General features: G+C 37.9%; 1 protein-coding gene across 1 annotated transcript in view; it reads left to right on the plus strand.

Moving 5' to 3' along the window:
• Positions 1–504: 504 nt before the first annotated feature.
• SPACA1 (sperm acrosome associated 1) overlaps positions 505–23,143 on the plus strand; it is a 50,389-nt gene continuing 27,750 nt past the window's right edge. Inside the window, exons 1-6 of the mRNA XM_043964090.1 lie at positions 505–791; positions 982–1,068; positions 6,694–6,750; positions 17,414–17,515; positions 19,884–19,990; positions 20,542–20,677. Coding sequence (XP_043820025.1) covers positions 608–791; positions 982–1,068; positions 6,694–6,750; positions 17,414–17,515; positions 19,884–19,990; positions 20,542–20,677 — 673 coding nt within the window. The 5' untranslated portion in view covers positions 505–607. The remainder of the gene's footprint in view (positions 792–981; positions 1,069–6,693; positions 6,751–17,413; positions 17,516–19,883; positions 19,991–20,541; positions 20,678–23,143) is intronic.

The raw sequence follows: 23,143 nt of genomic DNA on the forward strand, positions 1-23,143 counted from the left end.
GTAGGAAGACCCCTGTGTTCAAATAGTAGTCCCGCCCCACTTACTACCTGTGTGACTTTGGGCAAGTTATTTAACCTTTCTGTGCCTCAGTTTTTTCTTCTGTTAAGTTTGGATTGAGGTCCCTTTCAGCTCTAGATCTATGATCTGTGATATGAGCTACAGAGGAAAGCAGAGCTGAAGGTGTCCTCCAATGTCGACAATAATAAACGAGAAAGGTAAAGGTGTCCATGGCTGGAAATGAAATGAATTTTCAACCCTGCAGCTGTACTTTATCTCCAGCAAGTTCGCCAGCACCATGGACAGAGTGGGTTGAAGGCCTCTTTAGAACCTCCCCTTAAGTCAATTCCACTTTCTCTGGCCAACCCCAGACCTACTAGACCTACTGTTCATGCCATTCTCCTCCCTAGGTTCATCTCTGTGGAGCGGGAGAAAGGCTGCCAGCCCGCACCCGAACACTGCAAGACCGGAGAATAGTGACGGACCCAGTGACGCTTCAATGGTTGCCCCGGGGACTGGGCGCCTGCAGGGCCCAGCAGGGTGCCACAGGGTTTTTGCGCGTTCTCGGTCTGGTGAAGGCTGTGTTCCGGACTTGAAGGCTGTATGGGCCATGGGCTCTGCCTGCAGCTTCTTCACGCGGCTGGAGTTGCTGCTAAGGGCGTTGCTCCTGCTGCTGGCAGGCAGAGAACTAGTGGGGGGAAATAACGCCACCGAGCGCAAGACCCCCGTGTTAGTCGTTTCGGAGGGTGGTGAGAGGCTGCAGCTGGGCTCAGGAGAAGGAAGGAATGGGGAAGGTAGAAGGCCAGGGACTGTGGACTAAGAATGGAGAGAGGGGAGGGAGGGAACTTATTCTGGGGCTGGGGCCCCCTAGTTCAACTTCACCTACTTTGGGTGGGGGGGGGGGCGGCTTTAGGGAAAGGAAGGGAGGGGGTGGCAGCCCTGAGGAGTGGGCCTGGGGAAGTGCGAGTTACCTTCCTTCCCCAGACCTCCACGGGGACGCTAGTTTCCTGGACGTGTCACCTGTCAACCTTTACTCCTTCTCAAGTTCCAGTAACACCGCTCTAAAAGAAGGTGAGCAGCGTGTTGATGATGCTTTTGAATGTGCTAAGTGTGTCTTATATGGGTTCTAGCCATTCTGAAGTGAGGGGGTCCCAGAGTGGCCACGTTCTGATTGTGACGTCACAAGGGCGCTGGTCCCAAGTGCCAGTCAAGCCTCCCCTCCCCAGGAAAAAAAAATCATAATCACGAATGGTGACATTGTCTTTTCTAAATAAAATATGTGACAGAAACACTCAAATTACTACTTGACAGCTTTTCTGTGTCTTCCCCACTCCATTCAACAACTCCTTTTGTTTTTGTTTGTTTATTTTGTTTTGAGGGTGGTCACCAAAGAAAACAATTATCTCAATTCTATTGTGTACTACTTTTTTTTTTTTTAGTTACAACTCTTAAGGATTTTGTTAATATTCAGGAGAAAGCACTTCCCTGCAAGTAACACTTTCCATCTTCCCCTATGCTACCACTCCCCACCCCTCACCTCACAGTTTTTTTTTTTGTTTTGTTTTGTTTTTTATGAGGCAATTGGGGTTAAGTGACTTGCCCAGGGTCACACAGCTAGTGAGTGTTGTGTCTTTAGTTGGATTTGAACTCAGGTACTTCTGACTCCAGAGCCAGTGCTCTATCCACTTCGCCATCTAGCTGCCCCTACATTTTTTTTAATACAGAGAAAACATGATTTTTAGTATCACTGAGCAATCCAAGGATCTCTGAGAGATTGTGATAGGTATATATGTGAATATAAACACACAGTGTCCCTAGACATCTTAGTGAGATGTGTGGTTTAATAGCTTAAAACTGCATTAAAACTTTTGGAATAGCAGATAGATATAGATACAGATATAAATAGAAATATGACTATATATGTCCATATCTATGTTTGTATGGATAGCTATATTTATATTTGTAGCTGTATCTGTATCCATATATCTGTTGTTCTGAAAGTTTTATACAGTTTTAAGCTATTAAAGCATAAAACTGCACTAAGACTTTTGGGACACTATGTTTATATTCACACATATATGCATATATGTATCAGCTTAATGCTTCCAGTAAGCCACACAACTGTGCCAGATCACTTCTTACCTAAGTGATAATACCAGACAAGGGACTTAATTTGTGACTGTCTCAAATATAAAGGAGCTATTGCTATTGTATCTGCCTGATACATAAATTTGCTGCATTCTACTGGCTCATGAAACAGGAAACCTTGACAAGTTGTTACTTATGTCAATTAGTTGCTCACATGCTTGCAAGAAAAAGCTTATGTGCAAGTTGGTTTTTATATGTGCAAGTTTTGATTTTTTTTAGATCTTCCTATTGTTGAATGTTTTCCCTTTGCCCAGGACTGGTCATTAGATTACCTCCTAGTCTACTTGGTGGTCTCGTGCCTTTGAGACTATAATCTGTTTATCTGTCTATATATCTATCTATCCATTCACCCATCCATCCACCCACCCACCTACCTATCCATTCATCCATCCATCCATCTCTCCATTTCTTTTTCTTTCTCTATCTATAATCTATATCTATCTCCATCTCTACATATCATCTATCTATCTATCCATCTGTCTGTCTGTCTATCTATCTATCATCTATTGGAAATTGATTGTTTAAAGCCTTTTCTTATTTCCTTGATGACAGTGATCTTCAGTGGCAGAAAAGAACTGACTGGGGGAATGGGGGATCAAGGTTTTAGCTGCCTATATAGCATGACATCATGTAATGGTAGAAAAATACTTGACTGTGAAAGTATGAAAAAGAAGGTGACTCAGTGATTCTAAATTTGGGAAAGAATGAACATTCCAGTAGGATGCATGAGTTTGCCTTTACATACTGGTTTTGAAACTCCATCCTCATGTATTTTAATATTAAATTAATTGGTCAAAGCAAATTCTAACAAATATCTCAGAGACACATAAAAATGCTTTACTGTTACTTTTCATTATTTATACAACCTGTTTTGAAGCTGATGTATAATGGGTTGCATATGAATTGATGATATTTCAAACCCAAGGCTAGATGGCCTTTGATTTGAGAATCCTAGCATTTCTTTGACTAAAACAGCAGATATTTTAAAAAAGCATTTTCTTTTATCGTATAATATAGAAGATTTGTGGATAAAGATTTTCCCCCATGAAATATACGTAATACAAGAATTTTATTTATCTGATGTAAAATAAGCCAAGCATTCTATACAGATAAAAGGGTCATAAATTTTGCTTTACTGAGCTTTCTTGCTTTAAAATATTGACTTAGATGTATCTGAAAATATTGCAAGTAACAAATATCTGCAAATACCCTTTAAAGTGAATCATGGTCATCAATTTCTCATTGCCTTGCTACTTAGGGGAAAAAAGATCTTGTATGATGTTGGAGCAATGATTTTGGAAAGTGAAAATGTTCCTATTAATTCAAATATCATCCTTAAAAAATTGTTCTGGGAGCTAGATTTTCTTCAAATCTATAATGGAAAATCACATATATTTTATTCATGGTAACAAGATGGAGTGGCAGACTTGATATATTGTCACATGTTCATAATTTCTAGCATGATGAAGAAGAAATGGTGATGATTCAATAAGTTCTGATTGATTTAGGATTTTTTTTTTGTAAAAAAGATATTAAAGAAATGATAGTTTGAGTATCTATGGCCTTACCTTTCTTTAATGTACAGAGGTTGAGTTTTAATTTGTTTCTTGCTGTATCAGTGTAAAATATCCCATTATCACAGTAATAAAAATATATGCTTGTAGTAGGAAAAGTACTAGATTTAGAATCAAAGGAAGTTGGATTTAATCCCAACTCTGCCAGTATTTGCCTATGTGATATTGTGAAACTGACTTCACCTTTCTCGTTCTCAGTTTCCAAACCTGGAAAATAAGGGGATTGTACAGAATTACATATATCATCCTTTTAGCTATAAAACTTATTACCTTTCCAATGATTCTATTTGAAATTGACCGTTTGTTGTTTGGTCATTTCAATTATGTCCAATTTGTGACCCAATTTCGGGTTTTCTTGGCAGAGATACTGGAGTGGTTTGCCATCTACTTTTCTAGCTCATTTTACAGATGAGGAAACTGAGGCAAACAGGGTTATATGACTTGCTTGGGTTCAAACAGCTAATGAGTATCTGAGGTCAGATTTGAACTCAGGAAGATAAGCCAGCCTGATTCCAAGCCCAGGGCTCTATTTACTGTGCCACCTAACTATCCTGATCATATTGACCACAAGGACCATTATTTCAGTAATGGAAATATATGTTTGTAGTGGGAAAAGTACCAGACTTATAATCAAAGGGACTAGGATTCAAATTCCAACTCTGCTTCCTTGGGAAACTTCATTCATCTCTCCAGGCCTCACTTTCCTTGCTGGAAAATGAAAGAATTATACTAGGCCACCTTTATATCATCCCTTCTGATCCCAAATCTGTGATCCATCCTGAGCTTCTATTTGAAATTGACCATAACAAATCCATTATAAATATTTCAGAGTTTCTATTGTGTACAAAGTACAGTGGTTCTAATGACTACTAGTCTAAGCAAAAAGTATACATGAAACTTGTCTTCCTTAAGATATTAAGGCATTATATTCATCAGAAAAAGGAGAAAAACTTGTATAGTTTTTGTGATTTTTGCCTTAAATGTACTGTGATAGTGTTAGTAGGTGATAGCAAATTGGTTTTACATATATATGTATACATACATATATTTGTGTGTGTACATACACACACACACACATATATGTATATATATGAACCTTCTTTTCTGTTTTAATTAGCTGAGATTTAACTCTCAGTTTGAGAAGTGAAGTTCACATTTGTTTATATCTCAGTCTTTTCCTTTGAATTTCTACCCCAACTGAAGAAGGGTTAGAAAATTTGAGACATTTCATCACAGTCAATATGTGGGGGACTGGAAGTCAGAGGACTTGGGTTTCAATTCTGGTTTTGCCACTTACTTAATTTGAATGACCCTAGGAAGGAATCAACCTCTGTTGGTCTCAGGGTCCTTGTCTATAAAATGAAGGAATTGGACTTGCTGATCTTCACTTTAAAGGTGTGGTTTGGAGATTTGAAAGAATACCTGTTAGGGGAAGCTAGATGGCGCAGTGGATAGAGCACTGGCCCTGGAGTCAGGAGGACCTAAATTCAAATCTGGCCTCAGACACAACGCTTACTGGCTGTGTGACCCTGGGCAAGTCACTTAACCCCAATTGCCTCACCAAAAAAAAAAAAATACCTGTTGTCTAAATTCCTCACATATTTGCATTCAACATAGAGTAACATTTTCCATATGATACCAAGGCCAACTTCTGGAAATAATAGGGAGAAAATGAATAGACTTGATGTATAGCTTTTATAATTTTTAATAAATCCAATGCATGAAATCTGTCTGGCTGTATGTATATTAGCAAGCTAGAAAATAGACTGCAGAGCTTTCACTTTAAGCAGGAAGATTTCTCCCGTCCCCCTCCCAATCACTAGATCATACGTCTAACATTAATTTAGCATGGAATTATTGGTAAAGAAAACATATTGTTGCAAAAACTTTGTGGGGGCTATTGAATAGCAACCTTATTTATAGTTTATCTCCTTGAATACTTGATTTCTTTCTTTTAAAATTATTTACTTTTAACATTTATTTTTTTTAAATTTCAAATTCTCTCCCTCTTTCCCCCTCCCTACTCATTAAGAAGGCAAGCAATATGATAGCAATTTTACATGTCAAGTCATGCAAAGCATATTTCCATATTAGCCATGTTGCAAAAAAAATAATAGAAAGCAAAAAACTTAAACAAAAAAATCATCCTTCAATCTGTATTCAGAGGTCATCTGTTCTCTTTCTGGTGGTATATAGCATTTTTTATCATGGTTTTGGAATTTATTTGGATCATTGTCTTGATCAGAGTAGCTGAGTCTTTCCACAGTTGATCATCCTTACTGTTGTTACTGTATGTACAATGTACTTTTTTTGTACATCCTTGTTGTTACTGTGTGTACAATGTACTTTTGATTCTGCTCACTTAACTTTGCATCAGTTCATATATTTTCCTAGTTTTTTTTCTTTTTGTTTTTAGGTAATACATGTGCAATTATATAAAACATTATCATATTAGTCATTTTGTAGAAGAAAACTTGAACAAAAGAAAAAATGAAAGAAATTTTAAAATAGCATGCTTCAGTCTGTCTTCAATCAATATCAGTTCTTTCTTTGGAGGTGGATGGTATGCTTCATCATGAGTCCTTTGGGATTGTCTTGGATCATTGTATTGCTGAGAATAGTTAAGTCATTCACAGTTCTTCATCAAACAATATTGCTGTCTGCACAATGTTCTCCTGGTTCTGCTCAGTTCACTATACATCAGTTCATATGAGTCTTTCCAGGTTTTTCTGAAACCATCCTGCTTGTCATTTCTTATAGCACAACAAGAATAGTTGATTTCTTCAAGCACTTGAGCTCTGTTTACATACTTAGCAACAGAATGTTTACTTTTGTTATTTATTCTTATACCACATACAAAATTAAGAAATATATTTACCAATAATAAGATATGTCTTTTTCTTTCTCCTTGACTAATAGGGCTCCACCTGGGAAGAATCTGATTGTAAAATGTGACTTCATGCTTTATGTTTAGGTATAAATAATACAGTAGCCAAGGAGGTAGAATTTGGAATGTGCACAGTTACATGTGGTAAGTAGCACAGCAGATGAAAATATACTGTCACTTTTTTAGGGGATGATATGGGAGAGGGAATGCTAACTGTAGCAATTTGTCGTTTGCAGTCATTTACTTTTATTCACCTTTCGTTCATTTCAACTTCCAATGGCTATAATTAACAAAAATAATTGAACTGATTGTCCTTAAAAGTTTGGGGCGGATCGTTTTCATTTTGTTAAAAAAAAGCTTAATTTTAATGCAGCTCATTTTATTAATTTGGCACAGGAGCTGCTTTCATCTAAGTAACAATTTTCTTCATTTGTGAACATTGGAGAGGTGTTGAGAAAATAAAGAAATCTTCCAATGCAGATCAGGGATGTTTTTCCATATCTAACACTGACAAATTGATCCCCTTCCCCCAATAGGCTGGTCTATAGCAGTCTTTTCTTCATCTTTAATTTCTGCAAACTGTAAGGCAAGTATCAGACATTGGAGAAAAGAGTAATGGACTGTGGGAGGGATAATGTTTCAGGCTTCTGACTGACTGAGTATTTGTCCTCTCTCTGAATAGCTAGCTGTTGGCCCTACTGTAAAGATAAACTCTTTGGCTTCAGGGTAGGAATGAGGCCTCAGATGGTATGGGCCCCATTGCTCAGAAAGCACTGTATATTCACAAATAAAATTAACTGTATTCTGAATAGAATCTGCCCTCTTGAAAACAGGTTAATTGCTGTGGATTTGGCAGTAGATAAAAGATATGGGGAAAAAAGCTGATAGGAGAGAGAAAGGGGGAGGTGTGGCACCAAACAATGTCATGAAAAAGAATTCCTGCTGAGCTGGTATCAAGGTGGAATTCTATATCCCATATTGAGGGTCATCAGAGTTCCTTATCTCAGTAAAAGGCAATTATAACAATTGATTTCTTTCCCTCAGTGTGTATAGTTACCTCTTCAGACATCTAGATTCTTTAATCGAAGGGTTTCTGAGACTCAGTCTTTTCACCCCTTCTTGATAGGAATCACAAATTATGAGGCATCCCTGTCATAAACTTGTGAATCTCTAGCTACAATTTACACTTATTTCTTGCTGTCTTCTTAAGATATTCACAGCAGGTGGAGAAGGATCTCTGATTCATGACACTATCATTATATGTTTGGTGTCTGTCACTTGAGAACTCATTTCATAAGTTGTATGTTATCTCTGAGAAATAAAAAAGCTTCTCAAATTATATGGTATACATTTTTGAACCAAACCTGTAATTTCATTGTTCTATAGAAATTCTAGACAGGATAAATCCAGTAACAATGCAGATCAGCAACTCTTTGACAACTCTGATTCTTAAACAATGGGCTGGGGCACTGAAAAGTGACCTGCAGACAGTTTCCCAGCCTATATGTGTCAAAGACCAGGACTTGAACCTTGGTTTTCCTGACTCAGAGCTGATTCTCTATCCATTATGCTGTATTGGCTCTCATAATGCATATTTAGAGGAAGTAAATGCTTCCAATGCAAATTATTCTTCCCTGGACCAAATTCCTTCATTCTATCCTTTGTTCATAGAAGCATAGAATCTTATCCATGAAAAGGTTCTCAGAAATAACTTAGTTCCACCTACTACTTAGGTCAGGAATCCCCTGTCTACAATATACCTAGTGAGATGCCAGTCAGACATCTACCCTCAGCTTGCACACTGGTTTTTGTGCTAGCCTGTTCTACAGCTTTGGCAACTCTAGTTGATGGACAAGAATTCCTGATATTGAGTTAAAATCTACCTCCCTGGAGTTGCCATTCACCTGCTCTCAACCTTTAAATAATTGGAAACAACAATGGCAGCCTAGTGAAAAATAGCAAGGGATTTGAAGTCAGACATCCCAAGGTCAATTCCTGGCTTTTGCCAACTTTGTGACTTTATGAAAAGTCATGCCATCTCTCTTGATATCATTTTCCTAATCCATTAAGTGAGGGGGTTGTAATAGATGATCTCTAAGATCCCCTCTGGTTCTCAGTCTGATTTTGTAAGTGTCATAGATATTCTCTTGTTTAATCTCACCAGCCTCATGAGGTTGCTTTGTTGTTGTTATCGAATCATTTCAGTGGCATCTGACTGTGACTCCCTTTGGGGTTTTCATGGCAAAGATACTGGAGTGGTTTGCCATTTCCTTCTCCAGCTCATTTTACAGATGAGGAAACTGAGGCCAACAGGGTTAAGTGAGTTGCACAGGATCACATACCTAGTTAGTGTCTGAGGCCAGATTTGAACTCAGGAAGATGAGTCTTCCTGATTCCAAAGCCCGTGCTCTCTACATTACACCACCTAGCTGCCCCTAGGTTCCTTTGACATGTTTTCAAATCCTTTCACTATCCTGACAACCTGTTTCATAATGTGCTATATTTCGTCCAAGTCCCTATTATATTATGGAACTCAGAACTGAACATGATCTAGATGGGGTCTGGTAACCTATTTTGCTAGACTTATTGCTCATTATGTGCTAGAGAATAGTATATATGCACAAATATATAAACATACATATATACATAAGCATAAATATCATACAAATGAGAGCTATGTATATATGAATATATATATACACACACATATATATATACACTTTCGGGCTTTGTGTGTATACACACATAAATATGTATAGCTCTACACATATACACATACATATGTACGCATATATACAATACACACATACATGGATTTGTAATCAAATTATCTAGTTTCAAATCTTTTTTTCTTTTTTTTTTTGGTGAGGCAATTGGGGTTAAGTAACTTGCCCAAGGTCACACAGCTAGTAAGTGTCAAGTGTTTGAGGTTGGATTTAAACTCAGGTTCTCCTGAATCCAGGGCCGGTGCTTTATCCATTGTGTCACCTAGCTGCCCCTTAGTTTCACATCTTGCCTCTGTCTTTTATTACTGTTGCAACATTGGGAAACCCCCTAATCTCTCCAAGCCTCTGTTTCCTTATCAATAAAATGAGAATGTTAGACTAGATGACCTCTAAGTTCTCTTCCAGCTCTAACTTGATGACCATTCAACATAGTTAGAGGACATACTCATTTCCTTCACCTTAATAACCTCCAATTTGAAGTCATCTCCCCCTTTTCATTCATCTTATATACTTTCATTTGTATTTCTTATGGCTGTGATCTTTTTCTCCATTATCTCATTATGGTATCAATTATTTGCAGACATAGTTTATTTCCCTTCTGATATTAAAAGCTCCCTGAGCACAGGAACCATAGATTTCCCATCTTGATACCATCCTTGCAGCAGTTAGCATAGTCAGTGCCTTACAAATGGAAGACATCCATAAATGCTTGTGCTTACATTGAACAGGATATTCAAAATATACAATGTTACAAAAGAGGTTCAATATGAAAGTTGATGCCTCATACAGACATTTCTATTAGGACTGTTTTGGCCTCTCTTTGTACCCCCAACTCTTAGCATAATGCTTGGCACATGATAAGTGCTTAATAAATGGTTATGGATTGAGATATTCCAACCTTAATTGAGCATCTATTGGTGATTACTATGTGGCAGAATCTAGGTACTCTGGGGACAAAAAAACCGAAATCAAATCAGCTCCTGCCCTCAAGTTTATATTCTTCTGGGGGAAACAGCATGTACATAGATAAATATATATACATGATAGATACAAAATGAATATAATTTCTACTGGGATGAGGACTAATAACTAGGGAGACCAGAAAAAAGCTGCCTGGAGGAAGTGGTTCCTGAATTGTTATTTGAAAGAAGATGAGGATTCTATGGGGCAGAGGTGAAGAGGGGGAACCTTGGAAACATGGGGGAGCAGGCTGTGCAAAGGCGTATAGGCTAGAGATAGAATATTTAGCAGCAAATAGCACAGTATGGCTGTAATAAACTGTAGGGTAAATGAAGGATAATAATGTGAAATTGGGAGATATAGGTTGGAGCCAAATTTTAAAGCATTTTAAATGTCAGGCAAGGGAGTTTACATTTTATCTTAGAAGCAAAAGGGAAGCAGGAATGTTCAGACCTGTGCTTTAAGAATACCAATTTGGTAGCTACATGAAAGATGAGATTGTAGAAAGGAAGAGACAAACAAAAGAGAGGGCAATTGCAAGACTATTACAATGGTCCAGGGGAGAGGTGAGAAATCCTGAACTAGGTTGGTGGTCTTGTTAGTGGAGATAAGGAGATAAATATAAGTGACATGGAGATAGAATCAAGCTACACAATATATGAGGTAGTGTGGTACATTGTTAAAAGGACTGGATTTTAATCCAGAGAATCTGGTTTCAAATCCTGCCCCTGTCATACCTCTCTAGGTCTCAGTTTCCTTAAATGTAAAATGAGGGAATTTGGGTAGATGACTTAAAATCACAGTTAACCATAATCCTCTCTAGGACTCAGTTTGCTTAAATGTAAAATGAGGGAGCTGGGATAGATGACTTCAAAGACTACTCCATCTTTCATGAGTCTATGTTGTCTGTACAAATATGCACTAGTTCTAATCCCACCACGCTGAACACTTTGCCTCTGTGTTGCTCAAATAAATTGTTGATGAATTAAGGATATGATTTAAAAATTTCATTTGTGCTTGGAAATACACTAAGGTAAACATTAGGAGAAATTGTGAGCTGGAGTCATGTCTTCTGATGATGAAAAATTTGCAAATTTTTGAGCAGAGCCTATCTAAGTGTGCAAGACTGTTGAGCTAAAAGTTAGGAGCTTTGGGTTTTGTCTGCAGCTCTACCACAGATCTTAGACAAGTCACATTACTCCCTGGACCTCATTTTCCTTACTTTCAAATTAAAAGATTAAATTAGATGACTTATGAAGTCTCCTTCAACTCTAACTCAATGATGCTATTATCTCCCATAGGTTGTAAAATGAGGACTTTAGACTAAAGGATCCTCTTTAGAATCATAGACCATAGGGTCACAGATCTAAAGTTGCCATTGACCTTAGAAGTCATCTAGTCTAACCCCTTCATTTTGTGGATAAAGAAACTGAGACCCAGGGAATTTATGTGTCTTGCCCAAGATCACAGAGGTAGTCAGCATCAGAGTTGGGATCTCTCAATAGGGATGCTTGGCCTTTGTTGTGCTTTATCCTGTATATATGCTGCTTACTGAAGATGATGTCCATTTAACTGAATCATAGTCTAGGAGCAAAGGCTTCATCTTTGCTGCTTAAGCCAGCAGTAGTAATAGCATTCATATAGAAAAGCCATAGGAATCAATCACTATAGAATTGACAATGGAAGCCAGAGCCTTTTGGGCCTGATGGGTCGCCAAAGAAATCTGTTGGACCTTATTTCAATCCTATTTGTCAGTATATGCATCATGGAGCATTCTCAAGAAATTGGTTGTATCTGCCAATCCCTACTTTCCAAACTGTAGTCTGATAATTTTATAGCAGACCAACCATTGCTCAATGTGGACACTCTCATTTGTCTCTAAGTAGATGTAGGAACCCTATAATCAGGTTCAGTTAACAGTTCATTGGAATGGTTTTGTCCTTGATCTAGTTGAGGGAATCCATTCTAGAGGCATTGCTCTGTACATGCTCCTAGCTCCATGTCTTTCCCATCAAAATCCAAGCTAATGTGCTATGCAAATCCAATGCTCTACCCTCAGACCATTTGGCATATACTTGAGACTTTTGGTGTTCTCACAACTGAGTGGAAGCAAACATCAAATATGCATATATTGAGGGGCCAATGGTTCTATGGGTAAGTGCATGGGCCTAATAGCATCTGCTTCCATGATTATGGATGATAGGCTTCCCTGTTCAGTAGCACAGTCATAATAGATAGAAACTCACAGAGTTGAGAAGTACAGAGGGGATTTAGAGCAACCCATGTTCAAAGGATAAATCTAGCATTCCAACATCTATGTAACTACCCGAAGTGAGAGAAAACTCATTTCCCCTCTTGATAGCCTATTATATTTTTGGAGGACTGTAATTTTAAAGGAACTGAAATGTATCTTTATGTGGAACTGAAATTTATCTTTCTGAATCTTCCATCCATTGTTCCCCTTTTTGCCTTTGGGCACCAAAAGAAAACCTAATGCCACTTCCACATGATCACATTTCAAATATTGGGAGACAATAATCATAGTGTCACTGAATTTTCTCCATGTTAAAAGTTCCAAGTTCTTTTCAATTGATCCTTAGATAGCATGGTATTGAGTCATCTGACCATATCAGTAGGCATCCTCTGCACTCACTCCATCTTAAACTGGTCAATCTCCTTGAGACCTACTCTAGTTTTTGTTGATTCATCTCCTTTGGATTCATTCCAACTTGTCAACACTCTCAATGAAATCTTAAATGGAGAGACAGAAATAATAGCCCTGATGTAGCACAAAGAGAATTCAAGTAGAGTGGAATTATCGCTTTCCATTTATGCTTTGGAAGGTAATCTAAGAGAGGTAGTAGATCAAAGGGTCAGCACCTTGGACTCAGGAAGAATCTGGGTTCGAGTCCCACCTGTGACACATACTAGCTCTATGACCAGGGACAAGTCATGTGACTTTTCATTCTCCCAGGCAACACTCCACAACTTCATTACATATAATTTGCAGATTGGAGTGCGTGATAACCTTTAGTTGTAATGAATGTCTTTCTAGTCATGGATCCTTCCCTCCTCTACCTCTGTGCTTCTGAGTTGATTTTTTGAGCCTCCACATGCAATTACATTTCCTTTTGTTAGATTTGGCCTCTTGTTTAAGCCTATCAAAATCTTTGGTGATTGTGATTCAGGGTTCTGAAGTATTGTTTATGCCTCCTGGTTTTGTTATCTGTATATCTTATAAGAGCAAAAAAGTCGTAGAACCAGACCCAGAGTTCATTTTGAATTTGTTATCTAATTGTAATTTGACCCTCACAGATGCTCAGTAATTCTTTTAGTCTTCTCTAATCAACTCTCTATGACATTCTACACAGTAGCAATTCCATTCCTTCTCTTCTCTGTTCTAGTCTTCTATCAGCTTTCTTCTTCCTATGGGCAGAAGACATTGCCTTCTGCTTTACTAAGAAAAAAGAGAATAATCCTTTATGAGCTCTAAGTTATTGTTATTATTGCTAATAATTCATACTTTATTATTTTCCATTCTCTCTCTATTTGTTCTAGCTTCTGATGAAGAGATGACATTTCTCTTTGACAAGGCCTTGTCTGTTTATTCACTTGATCCTATTCTCTCCTGTCTCTTCCAAAAAGTTGTCCCATTGACTATTATTCTTTCTCTCCTCTCCTGTCCTCTCCTGTCATTTCCTCTCTGTGTTCCTTCAGTCTTGATTTTGTATCTCTACCTCCCCAACCACACAAACATGTTATCATCTCCCCTGTCCTTAGAAAAATCTTAAATTGATCTGCCACCCCCTTAAGATCTTGTCCTTTACCTTACCTGAATTTCACAGTCAAACTTCTAGAAAGAGTCATTCTACTATATGCTCATTGCTCCTATTTCCTAATCTCCCTTTCACTTTTCAATAGGAAAAGCTAATTTGTGACCCCACCAATTGATAGAAACCATTCTTTCTGAGGATACCAACAATCTCTTAACTACTAAACCCAACAGACTTTTCTCAGACATTATTCCACTTTACTTTTTTTTTTTTTTTTGGTGAGGCATTTGGGGCTAAGTGACTTGCCCAGGGTCACACAGCTAGTAAGTGTTAAGTGTGTGAGGCTGGATCCGAACTCAGGTCCTCCCAACTCCAGGGCCGGTTCTCTATCCACTGTGACACCTAGCTGCCCCTACTTTACTCTTTTTTTAAAAAAAGCTTTTGACACCTTCAACCACCTTATCTGCCTGGATATATTCTCCTTTCTTAGATTCCATGATCCTGCTCCCTGTTGGTCCTGCTCTTACCAGTCTGATAGTACCCCTTTAGATTCCTTTGTTAGAACATCATCTCCTGCCTACAAAGTATAGGAACATATTAAGAATCTGTCCTAGACCCTCCTCTCTCTCTATTTCCTTTATATTAATGATCTTATCAGCTCCCATGGGCTGAATTGTGATCTATATTCAAATTATTTCCAATCTGTATATTCAGCCCTAGTCATGTTCCTTAAGTCTGGCACTGCATTATCACTACCTAACATCCACATATTTATTTTTTCCCTCTTCAACTCCTAACATAGTGCTTTAAATAAGGCACTTGATAAATTCTTGTTGTATTGAATGTGTACTTTATCATTGCTACATTTTAGTCATGAATATCACTAAGCCAAGTTTCAGTGATATCATCACGCGATTTTTACTTTGAGTTAAAACATCTAGTACATTTTATTACTCACAATTTTGGCATTGGTGTATAGCTATATGAGACTAAAAATATTATTTCTGCCCCTCTTCTCTATTCTTCTGTCCTGGGAAATTCCAAGCATCTTTAGTGTTATTTTTCTTATGTCAAGCCTGATTCTTCCTATTGCTTAGTAGCTGTATCTAGGCACTCATTCTCCCTTACCCTTTTCATCTTAAAGGCCTCTTAATCAGATGAGCCAGTGTAAAGAGACAATCCATTCTAACTTGCTTTCTTATAGATGTAATCTATCCCTGCTTATGTGCCCATTATTTGCATATCTTGTTATTGTTCAGTCATTTTTCAGTCATTTCCAACTCTTCATAATCCCATTTGGGGTTTTCTTGGCAAAGATACCAGAGTAGTTTGCCATTTCCTTCTCCAGCTCATTTTACAGATGACGAAGTTGAGGTCAACAGGGTTAAGTGACTTGTCCAGGGTTATACAGCTAGTAAGTGTCTGAGGCCAGATTTGAACTCAGGAAGATGAATCTTCCTGACTCTGGGCCTGGCATTCTATCTACTGCACTATTTAGCTGCCCTCCATATCTTATGCCACAATCCAAAAAGACAAATCTCATACTAACATCATTCCTTAGGCTAGCTAGTCATTTCCCATATTCTCCTTTCTTTTTAAAATTTCTTACCTTCAATGAGCAAAAGTGATAATTCACTACCTGTGTCCCAACTTCTTTAATTTCTTGCCTATGTTCATTTAAAAAATCCTAGATAGTGTACCCAGGTATTTCAGTGGTATTTGTTACTCTGTTAATTAGCGGAAGTTAGAAATATTCCACAGGTTTTTTTGTGATAAGTCTAGGGAGGCAATTTCACCTTGAAAATGTATTTCCACCTATCCACCCATCTCTAATATTTTCCCTGGGCTTTAGTTATTAATAATTCGCAACTTCCTCAAGTGTTTTCTCTATTTCAAACTGTAGAGTTCACATGGTAGCATAGTAAACATGCTTTCTCACAGTAACCATCAGTTTCTTTTCTAAGGGCTCACAAACCATTTACTTACTAATCTGTCCTGGAATTCTGACACTCATGTCAAGATCAACTAGCACAAGGGGGCAGCTAGGTGGCGCAGTGGATAAAGCACCAGTCCTGGATTCAGGAGGACCTGAGTTCAAATCCAGCCTTAGACACTTGACACTTACTAGCTGTGTGACCCTGGGCAAGTGACTTAACCCTCATTGCCCCACAACAACCCCGCCCCCCAAAGGAAGCTGAAAAGTAAGGGTAGAAGCTGGAAGTGGGGAGAAGGTATCCCATGCAGGGGTGTGATGGAGAAATGCAAAGAAGTCCAAAGGCAGGCCAACTGGTGGGAAATGGGGAAAAGATGGTGCTTGGCTCCCTCCTTAAATGGAGGTTTTGGAGCTCATGGTTCTGTCTTCTAATCAGAGAGTCCAATCAGAAAAGAAGAGAATACTGATGAGATGTGAGTAAAAGGCTAATTCAATCTTGCAGGATAATGAGATTTCCCAATAGAGTTTCCTGGGGAATTAGGGCATGATGGAGAAGTCCAAAGATTTGAAAAGCAGGGCAGCTGGTGCTATTTGAACTCATAAAAATTAGTTCTCATTTGATCCTACATCACCTACAGATGACTATATACCTAAACCCAGCAAACTGTTTATGTACAGTGTGGTTAAAATGAATAACATATCTGCTTAAAGTCCATTTATAAATTCTGTCCTATGTTGGTACTGTCCAGGAAATAATTTTATTAATGCAAATGAAGTCATGCTTCTGTCATACCTTACTATCTCTTCTCATCAAAAGTATTGATCTTTATTCATCCCACCATGTTCTAAATGGAGTCCTCTAAATGTCACTTTCAATCTTTCTCTTCTCCTTGTCTTTCACATGATTAATTTTGAGGGTTAAGACTTCTCTTAATGCTAAAAAGCCAAATAGGGAAATATAAGGTTTTCATTATAATATTCTTCAACCTGTGACAACATTGTAGGTCATCAGCATATTGCATTCTTAGTGATGAGCAGCTAATTTGGATGAAACAGTATACTCCCTTTATAAAGTGTTGAGTTGATTTAAGAAAACCAAATAGTTAGGAAAATGTTAAAGGATGCACATATTTGACAGACAAAACATGATTTTTAAGGAATGCATTATATCTCCAGGAATATTGTGCTTTCCTCTATGCAAATTAAGTCATTTGCTACATGCAAAAGGAGATATTTATAGAATAATCCAACATAGGGAGCCTGAAGCAGGAGTTATAAGCTTCGTGAATAAACATAAACATCAGAAGACCATAGAATTATACTTGGGAAAGAGTTGATAGAAAGAAGAAGGAAACTCTAAAGTGATTTCTAAAAATTTATTGGTGATTTATGTGTTTGTTTTTTCTCTACCAAAGGCATTGGAATTAGAGAAGTTATATTAACAAATGGATGTCCTGGGGGGGAATCAAAATGTCTTCTTCGAGTGGAAGAATGCAGAGGACCAACAGACTGTGGATGTAAGTAAGACTCAGCATTCAAGCAAGGTCAGGTAGAAATATTTATCCTGGAAAAATAAAATGGAAATTTTCTACAACTGGGGTGAAATGATTATCTAAATACAGTCCAACTCCTTGGATAAAGGAATATTTTATATCTTTTTTTCCTTGCTTCCTTCCTTCTTTCCTTCTTTGATTCCTCCTCTCTATCTCTCCAACTCTCTCTGTGCTCTCTCGCTGCCTTTTTCCCCTCCTTTTTCCCCCTTCCTCCATTTTGTTGTTGTTCACCCATTGATGCATATTTGACTCTTTGTGACCTCATGAACTATTTATGCCAGACCCTTCTATGATTTACTGTCTCCCAAAGTCTGTCCAAGCTCATGTTCATTGTTTCCATGACACCATCTATCCATTTCATCTTCTGCTATCTCTTTCTCCTTTTTTTTTTTTTTGCAGGGCAATGAGGGTTAAGTGACTTGCCCAGGGTCACACAGCTAGTAAGTGTCAAGTGTCTGAGGCCGGATTTGAACTCAGGTCCTCCTGAATCCAGGGCTGGTGCTTTATCCACTGCCCCACCTAGCTGCCCTCATCCCCTTCTCCTTTTGCCTTTAATCTTTCCCAACACTGGGGTCTTTTCCAGTGAGCCCTGTTTTTTCATTACTTGGTCAAAGTAGTCAAGCTTCAGCTTCAGTATCTGTCCTTTCAAAGAATAGTCTGACTTATTTTCTTTAAGTATTGACTTATTTGATTTCCTTGCTGTCCAAGGGACTCTCAAAGGTCTTCTCTGGCACTACAATTTGAAAGCATTCTGTAACACTCAGATTTACTTATAGCTCCACTTTCATAGCCATACAAAAGTATGGATAAACTATAGCTTTGACTATGCAGATATTTGTCAGTAAGATGATGTTTCTGTTTTTTAGTCCACATTTGCCATAGCTTTCCTTCCAAGAAGCAAGCATCTTTTAATTTAATGTAGATGCCATCTGCAGTGATCTTTGTGCCCAAGAATATAAAATTTGACACTGCTCTCCCTCTCCATATATATGTGTATGTATATGTGTATTTGTATATATATATATATATATATACACACACAAATATGTATGTATACATACGTACACACCCATACACACACATGAACACACACATATGTATGGGAAGCTAGGTCTGGAATCAGGAAGACTTATCTCCCTGAGTTCAAATCTAGTCTCAGATACCTACTAGTTGTATGACTCTGGGTAAGTCACTTAACCCTGTTTATCTCAGTTTTCGCATCTGTAAAATGAACTGGAGAAGGAAATGGCAAACTTTTTTGGTACCTTTATCAAGAAAACCCCAAATGGGGTCCTGAGGAGTTAGACCTGACTGAAAATGGCTGAACAACAAAAAATACATATATGTATATCCACATATAGTAATTTCCATGTATATATATATGCACATGTACATATATATATACACATACTCATATATATATGTGTGTGTATATATACATCAATATATTCAGTTTCACATATAATCTTCTTTCTGTTTTTTAGTTATACAAATGTTCACGTTTGTTAAGTTGAAAAAATTGCCTAGTAGAATAGAGGAAAATCACAGTAATATTTAAGATGTCATTTCTACCCTAGACTAGCCTGTAAATTAGGTTAGCTCTCTTTCTTGCCTTATTTCAGAAACTCACATGTGCTTGTAATATTAAAGATATTATAAATAATACAATAGTGCATTGTCACAGCCCTATCCCAGAGTCCAGGGCACAACAATTCTATTATCAGAATGCAATAACTTAATTTTTAAAAAGTGTTTTATTTCAGAAAGAAGCCTTCTTGTTAAATGATTTTATATGTCAGGCTCCCTTATAATGAAGAGGTTTTAATATTTCAATAATGAAGAAATTAGGTCTTTGATGGCTCCACCTTAGACTGAAACCTGCTTTGCACCATATTGTTCTATATCGCCGTTTCGGTGTATGATAATGGTCTCCAGCCAGTCTATTTGGGTCTAATAATATACATTAAAGTCTTACCTGGTAGCACTAAGCTATTTATTTTCATTATACTTTACTCTCCAAAATTTGCTGGGATTCTCAGAGTTCAATCAACAATAAGGTCCTTTTCTCGCCACACTTAGAGTTTTTGCTGTGGGCACATGACACTTGCATGTTTAGCCACTGATCTCTGCTGATCTCAGAACTTTATGGAAATGAAGTAATCTTTTTCCCACAGCAGAGTTGGGAACCCCTGTTTTATATCTGTCTAGCTAAACTGTCTATCATCTATCTATGTATGTATGTATCTGTCTTTCTATTTTTATATAGCAATTTATTATGTTCATAGAAACTTTAGAAGATTTTAACGTCCCAACTAAATTTTTCTTCCCTTAGGGGGCAGACCAATTTCAGAAAGCCTTTCTACGGTAAAGCTTGCTTGTATTTATGTACCACCAGAGAACCGTTTCAAGTACATATGGAAAATGCTCATTCCTGACCAGGTGAGTAATCGATCTATATAATTTGGAGTTTTATAGTATGATGGTTCATTTGGTTTCCAGGTCTAATGATCGTAGATTACTTTCTCTTTTTTTAAAGGAATAACAAATGCAATTTTATTATCATAATCAGAATTTTTCTTTGTTGCAAAAATGTAGAAAAACAAGCCAAAGTTTGTGCTAGTTCACTCCTTTAGTTATTATCAGAGTACAATAACTTCTTTTCTTTTGGGGGGGGGCAGGGCAATGAGGGTTAAGTGACTTGCCCAGGGTCATACAGTTTGTATACATCAAGTGTCTGAGGTTACATTTGAACTCAGGTCCTCCTGAATCTAGGGCCGGTACTTTATCCACTGTACCACCTAGCTGCCCCCAACTTCATTTTTTAAAAAAGTACTCTATTTCAGAACAAAACCTTATATAATTTTAGTTGAGTAGAATAACCAAAGAAAATGGTCATTCTCTAGTTGACTAAAATTACTCTCTCTTCCAAACATACATAAAAATGTTCCATTTTGCTGCCTTTTATTTTATTTCATTTTACTTTTTAATAGCAAGCACTCATTCTTCCCAATGACTCAGCTGTCCTTGAAGTACACCGGGAAACTCACCCAGTAGCATTCCAGTGTGACACATCAGAAAACAATGAAATAATTGCCTCTGTAAAGTATACCGTATATACCACGGATGGTAAGTTTTCAGTAGTCTTTGGTTTTGTACTTATTGTTTGGATTTTTCTTAGAACAGCTGACTCAATAATTTCTGTTTGAAAATGGATTCTGATGAACCTTACTTCATGAAATTGGTATGTTCCTTAGGTAAACCAGGTCCCCTCAGTTGTGAACTCTCTGAAAGCTTTCCAGTTTCCTAGGTGCACATCTTGTCTATATCTATTCAAGATAACAGCTCACAAGCTCTCACCAATATTTCATTTATCAGATGAAACAGAAGATTCACTGGTTCAGAGCAAATGCCACTTAATTTAGTTGCATATCAAAAATTAAAGACAAGGAAAATCCCTTCTTCCTTGTATCCACAAACATAAGGGTGTACCACACCAAAGATTCTTCAACTACAGGCAGGAGAGGCAACACAAGTATAAAAATACATATGACTAGGGTGATATATCTGGAAAAGGGCACATGCATGGTTAAGGGATACACATAAACAGGACAATTCAGACTCCTAGGCCTGTGAACCCTTTGGAATCCCTCTTTGTTGTAGATGTTGCTGTTTGCTTCTCTACTGAACTACTGATGTCATCTGCTGGTCTGGTGACATCAGTGGGCTGCTAAACCATTGAGGTTCTCTGCTATTCTAATTTCTCTGATGAACAGTGCTGCCATCTGCTGTTATCTTTACTAAATTGTTCTCTGCTGGGTTTCTTCTGTTGCCATCTGCTGGGGTCTACTTAATTTCAGGGCTATAAAACCCCCTTTTCCCCCATAGAAAGAGAGAGGTCCCTAAACTTTTAGATTGTAGCCCTGGATGGTTTCTCATTTGTTTGAAATGTAGACAGAGATATCAAACTCGGAGACCCCAGGGATCCTTATGATCTTTCAGTGGCACCTGTTTCTATTCAAATCTGATAACCAACCAGAAAGACAGAGAAGACCTTAGGCATTGAGTGCCTTTTTGTGGGGCAATGAAGGTTAAATGACTTGCCCAGGGTCACACAGCTAGTAAGTATCAAGTGTCTGAGTCCTGATTTGAACTCAGGTCCTCCTGAATCCAGGGCCAGTGCTTTATCCACTGTGCCACCTAGCTGTCTTAAAATTGGTCTTATTCTGCACAATTTTCCACTCTTTGAATTCAGTCTATTCTTTGAGGACATTGTCTATCTTTTCTTCCTCATTTGCCACTTCTTGATTTCAGACTATTCCTTGACCAGGTGGGACATTTTCTTCCAACCCCCATGATACCTATGGTCTATACAAATAATCCCTACATTTTCATCTAGCAAGACTGAAAATTAAAGGGTGAAGCTGGTGAATTTAGTCCTGCTTTTTCCTTATGGTCACCTGTAACTTCTATCTCATCCTCTATTCCTTCTTATCCTTATTCTACATAATCAATCATTATCAAGTCTGGTCTTTTCTGTCTTCACAACACCACTCCTATACTTTCCTTTACATTTACACAGAAGCTCACCTGGTATAAGCCTTCATCACCTCACACCTGGAATATTCTAATAGCATCCTAGTTGGTCTCTGTCTCAAGTCTCTCACCACACCAGTCTACCCTCCACTTAGCTCTGAAAGTGATTTTCCTAAAGCACAGGTCTGACCATATTATCCCGTACTCAAGAAAATCCAGTAGTCCAGTGAACCAATGGATTTGGATGACGCTAACCAATCAACTTGAAGCAGTGTGTAAGGACAGCCTCTGCTCCGGACCTATTAAAAGCTTCCACACTTAGTTTGAGGAGCGGTTTGTGGTTGAAGCAGGCTTGTGGCGGAGGACTTGAGGAAGAACCAGACCAGGCTGGAACTCTAGGCTAGATAGGCCTTTTCTTAACTTTCTGAACTCCACGTGTTTTCCTTTTCACTAATACCTAATATGCTATTTAATAAATGCTTAATGTCCAAAGACTGGTGCTAAAGCTTCTAATTTAAGGCAACCACACATTTAGATTTTAAACATCACATTCTCTATTACCTCCAGGATAAAATATAAAATCTTGTTTGGGATTTAAAGCCCTTCTCAACCTGACCCTTTCTTAGCTTTTAAAGGTTCTTACATATTCATTTTTTCCTCCAACAATTGGCTTTCTTGCTATTCCTTGCATACAACACTGTCTTTTTGCCTTTTCAGTGGTTGTCTCCCATGCCTGGGATTCTTTCCCTTCTCACCTTTGCCTCCTTGTCTCTCAGGATTCTTGAAAGAATCAAATCAGATTTCACTTTCTACAAGAGGCTATTCTAGATCCTCCTACCCGTACCCCTACCCCTTATTTCCACTACTTTCCCTCTGAGATTCCCTTTCATCTCTCCTCTGTATGTATCTGAGATATCCAATGTTTGCATGTTTTCTCTCTCATTAGCACATGAGCTCCTTGAGTGCCTGGGCTGCCTGTATTTTTATCTTTCTTTGTATCATAGTATCTAGCACATAGTAAGCACTTAATAAATACTTGTTGACTGCTTTCCTGCCAGT

Source organism: Dromiciops gliroides, chromosome 4 (assembly GCF_019393635.1).
Source record: "Dromiciops gliroides isolate mDroGli1 chromosome 4, mDroGli1.pri, whole genome shotgun sequence".
NCBI lineage: Eukaryota > Metazoa > Chordata > Mammalia > Microbiotheria > Microbiotheriidae > Dromiciops > Dromiciops gliroides.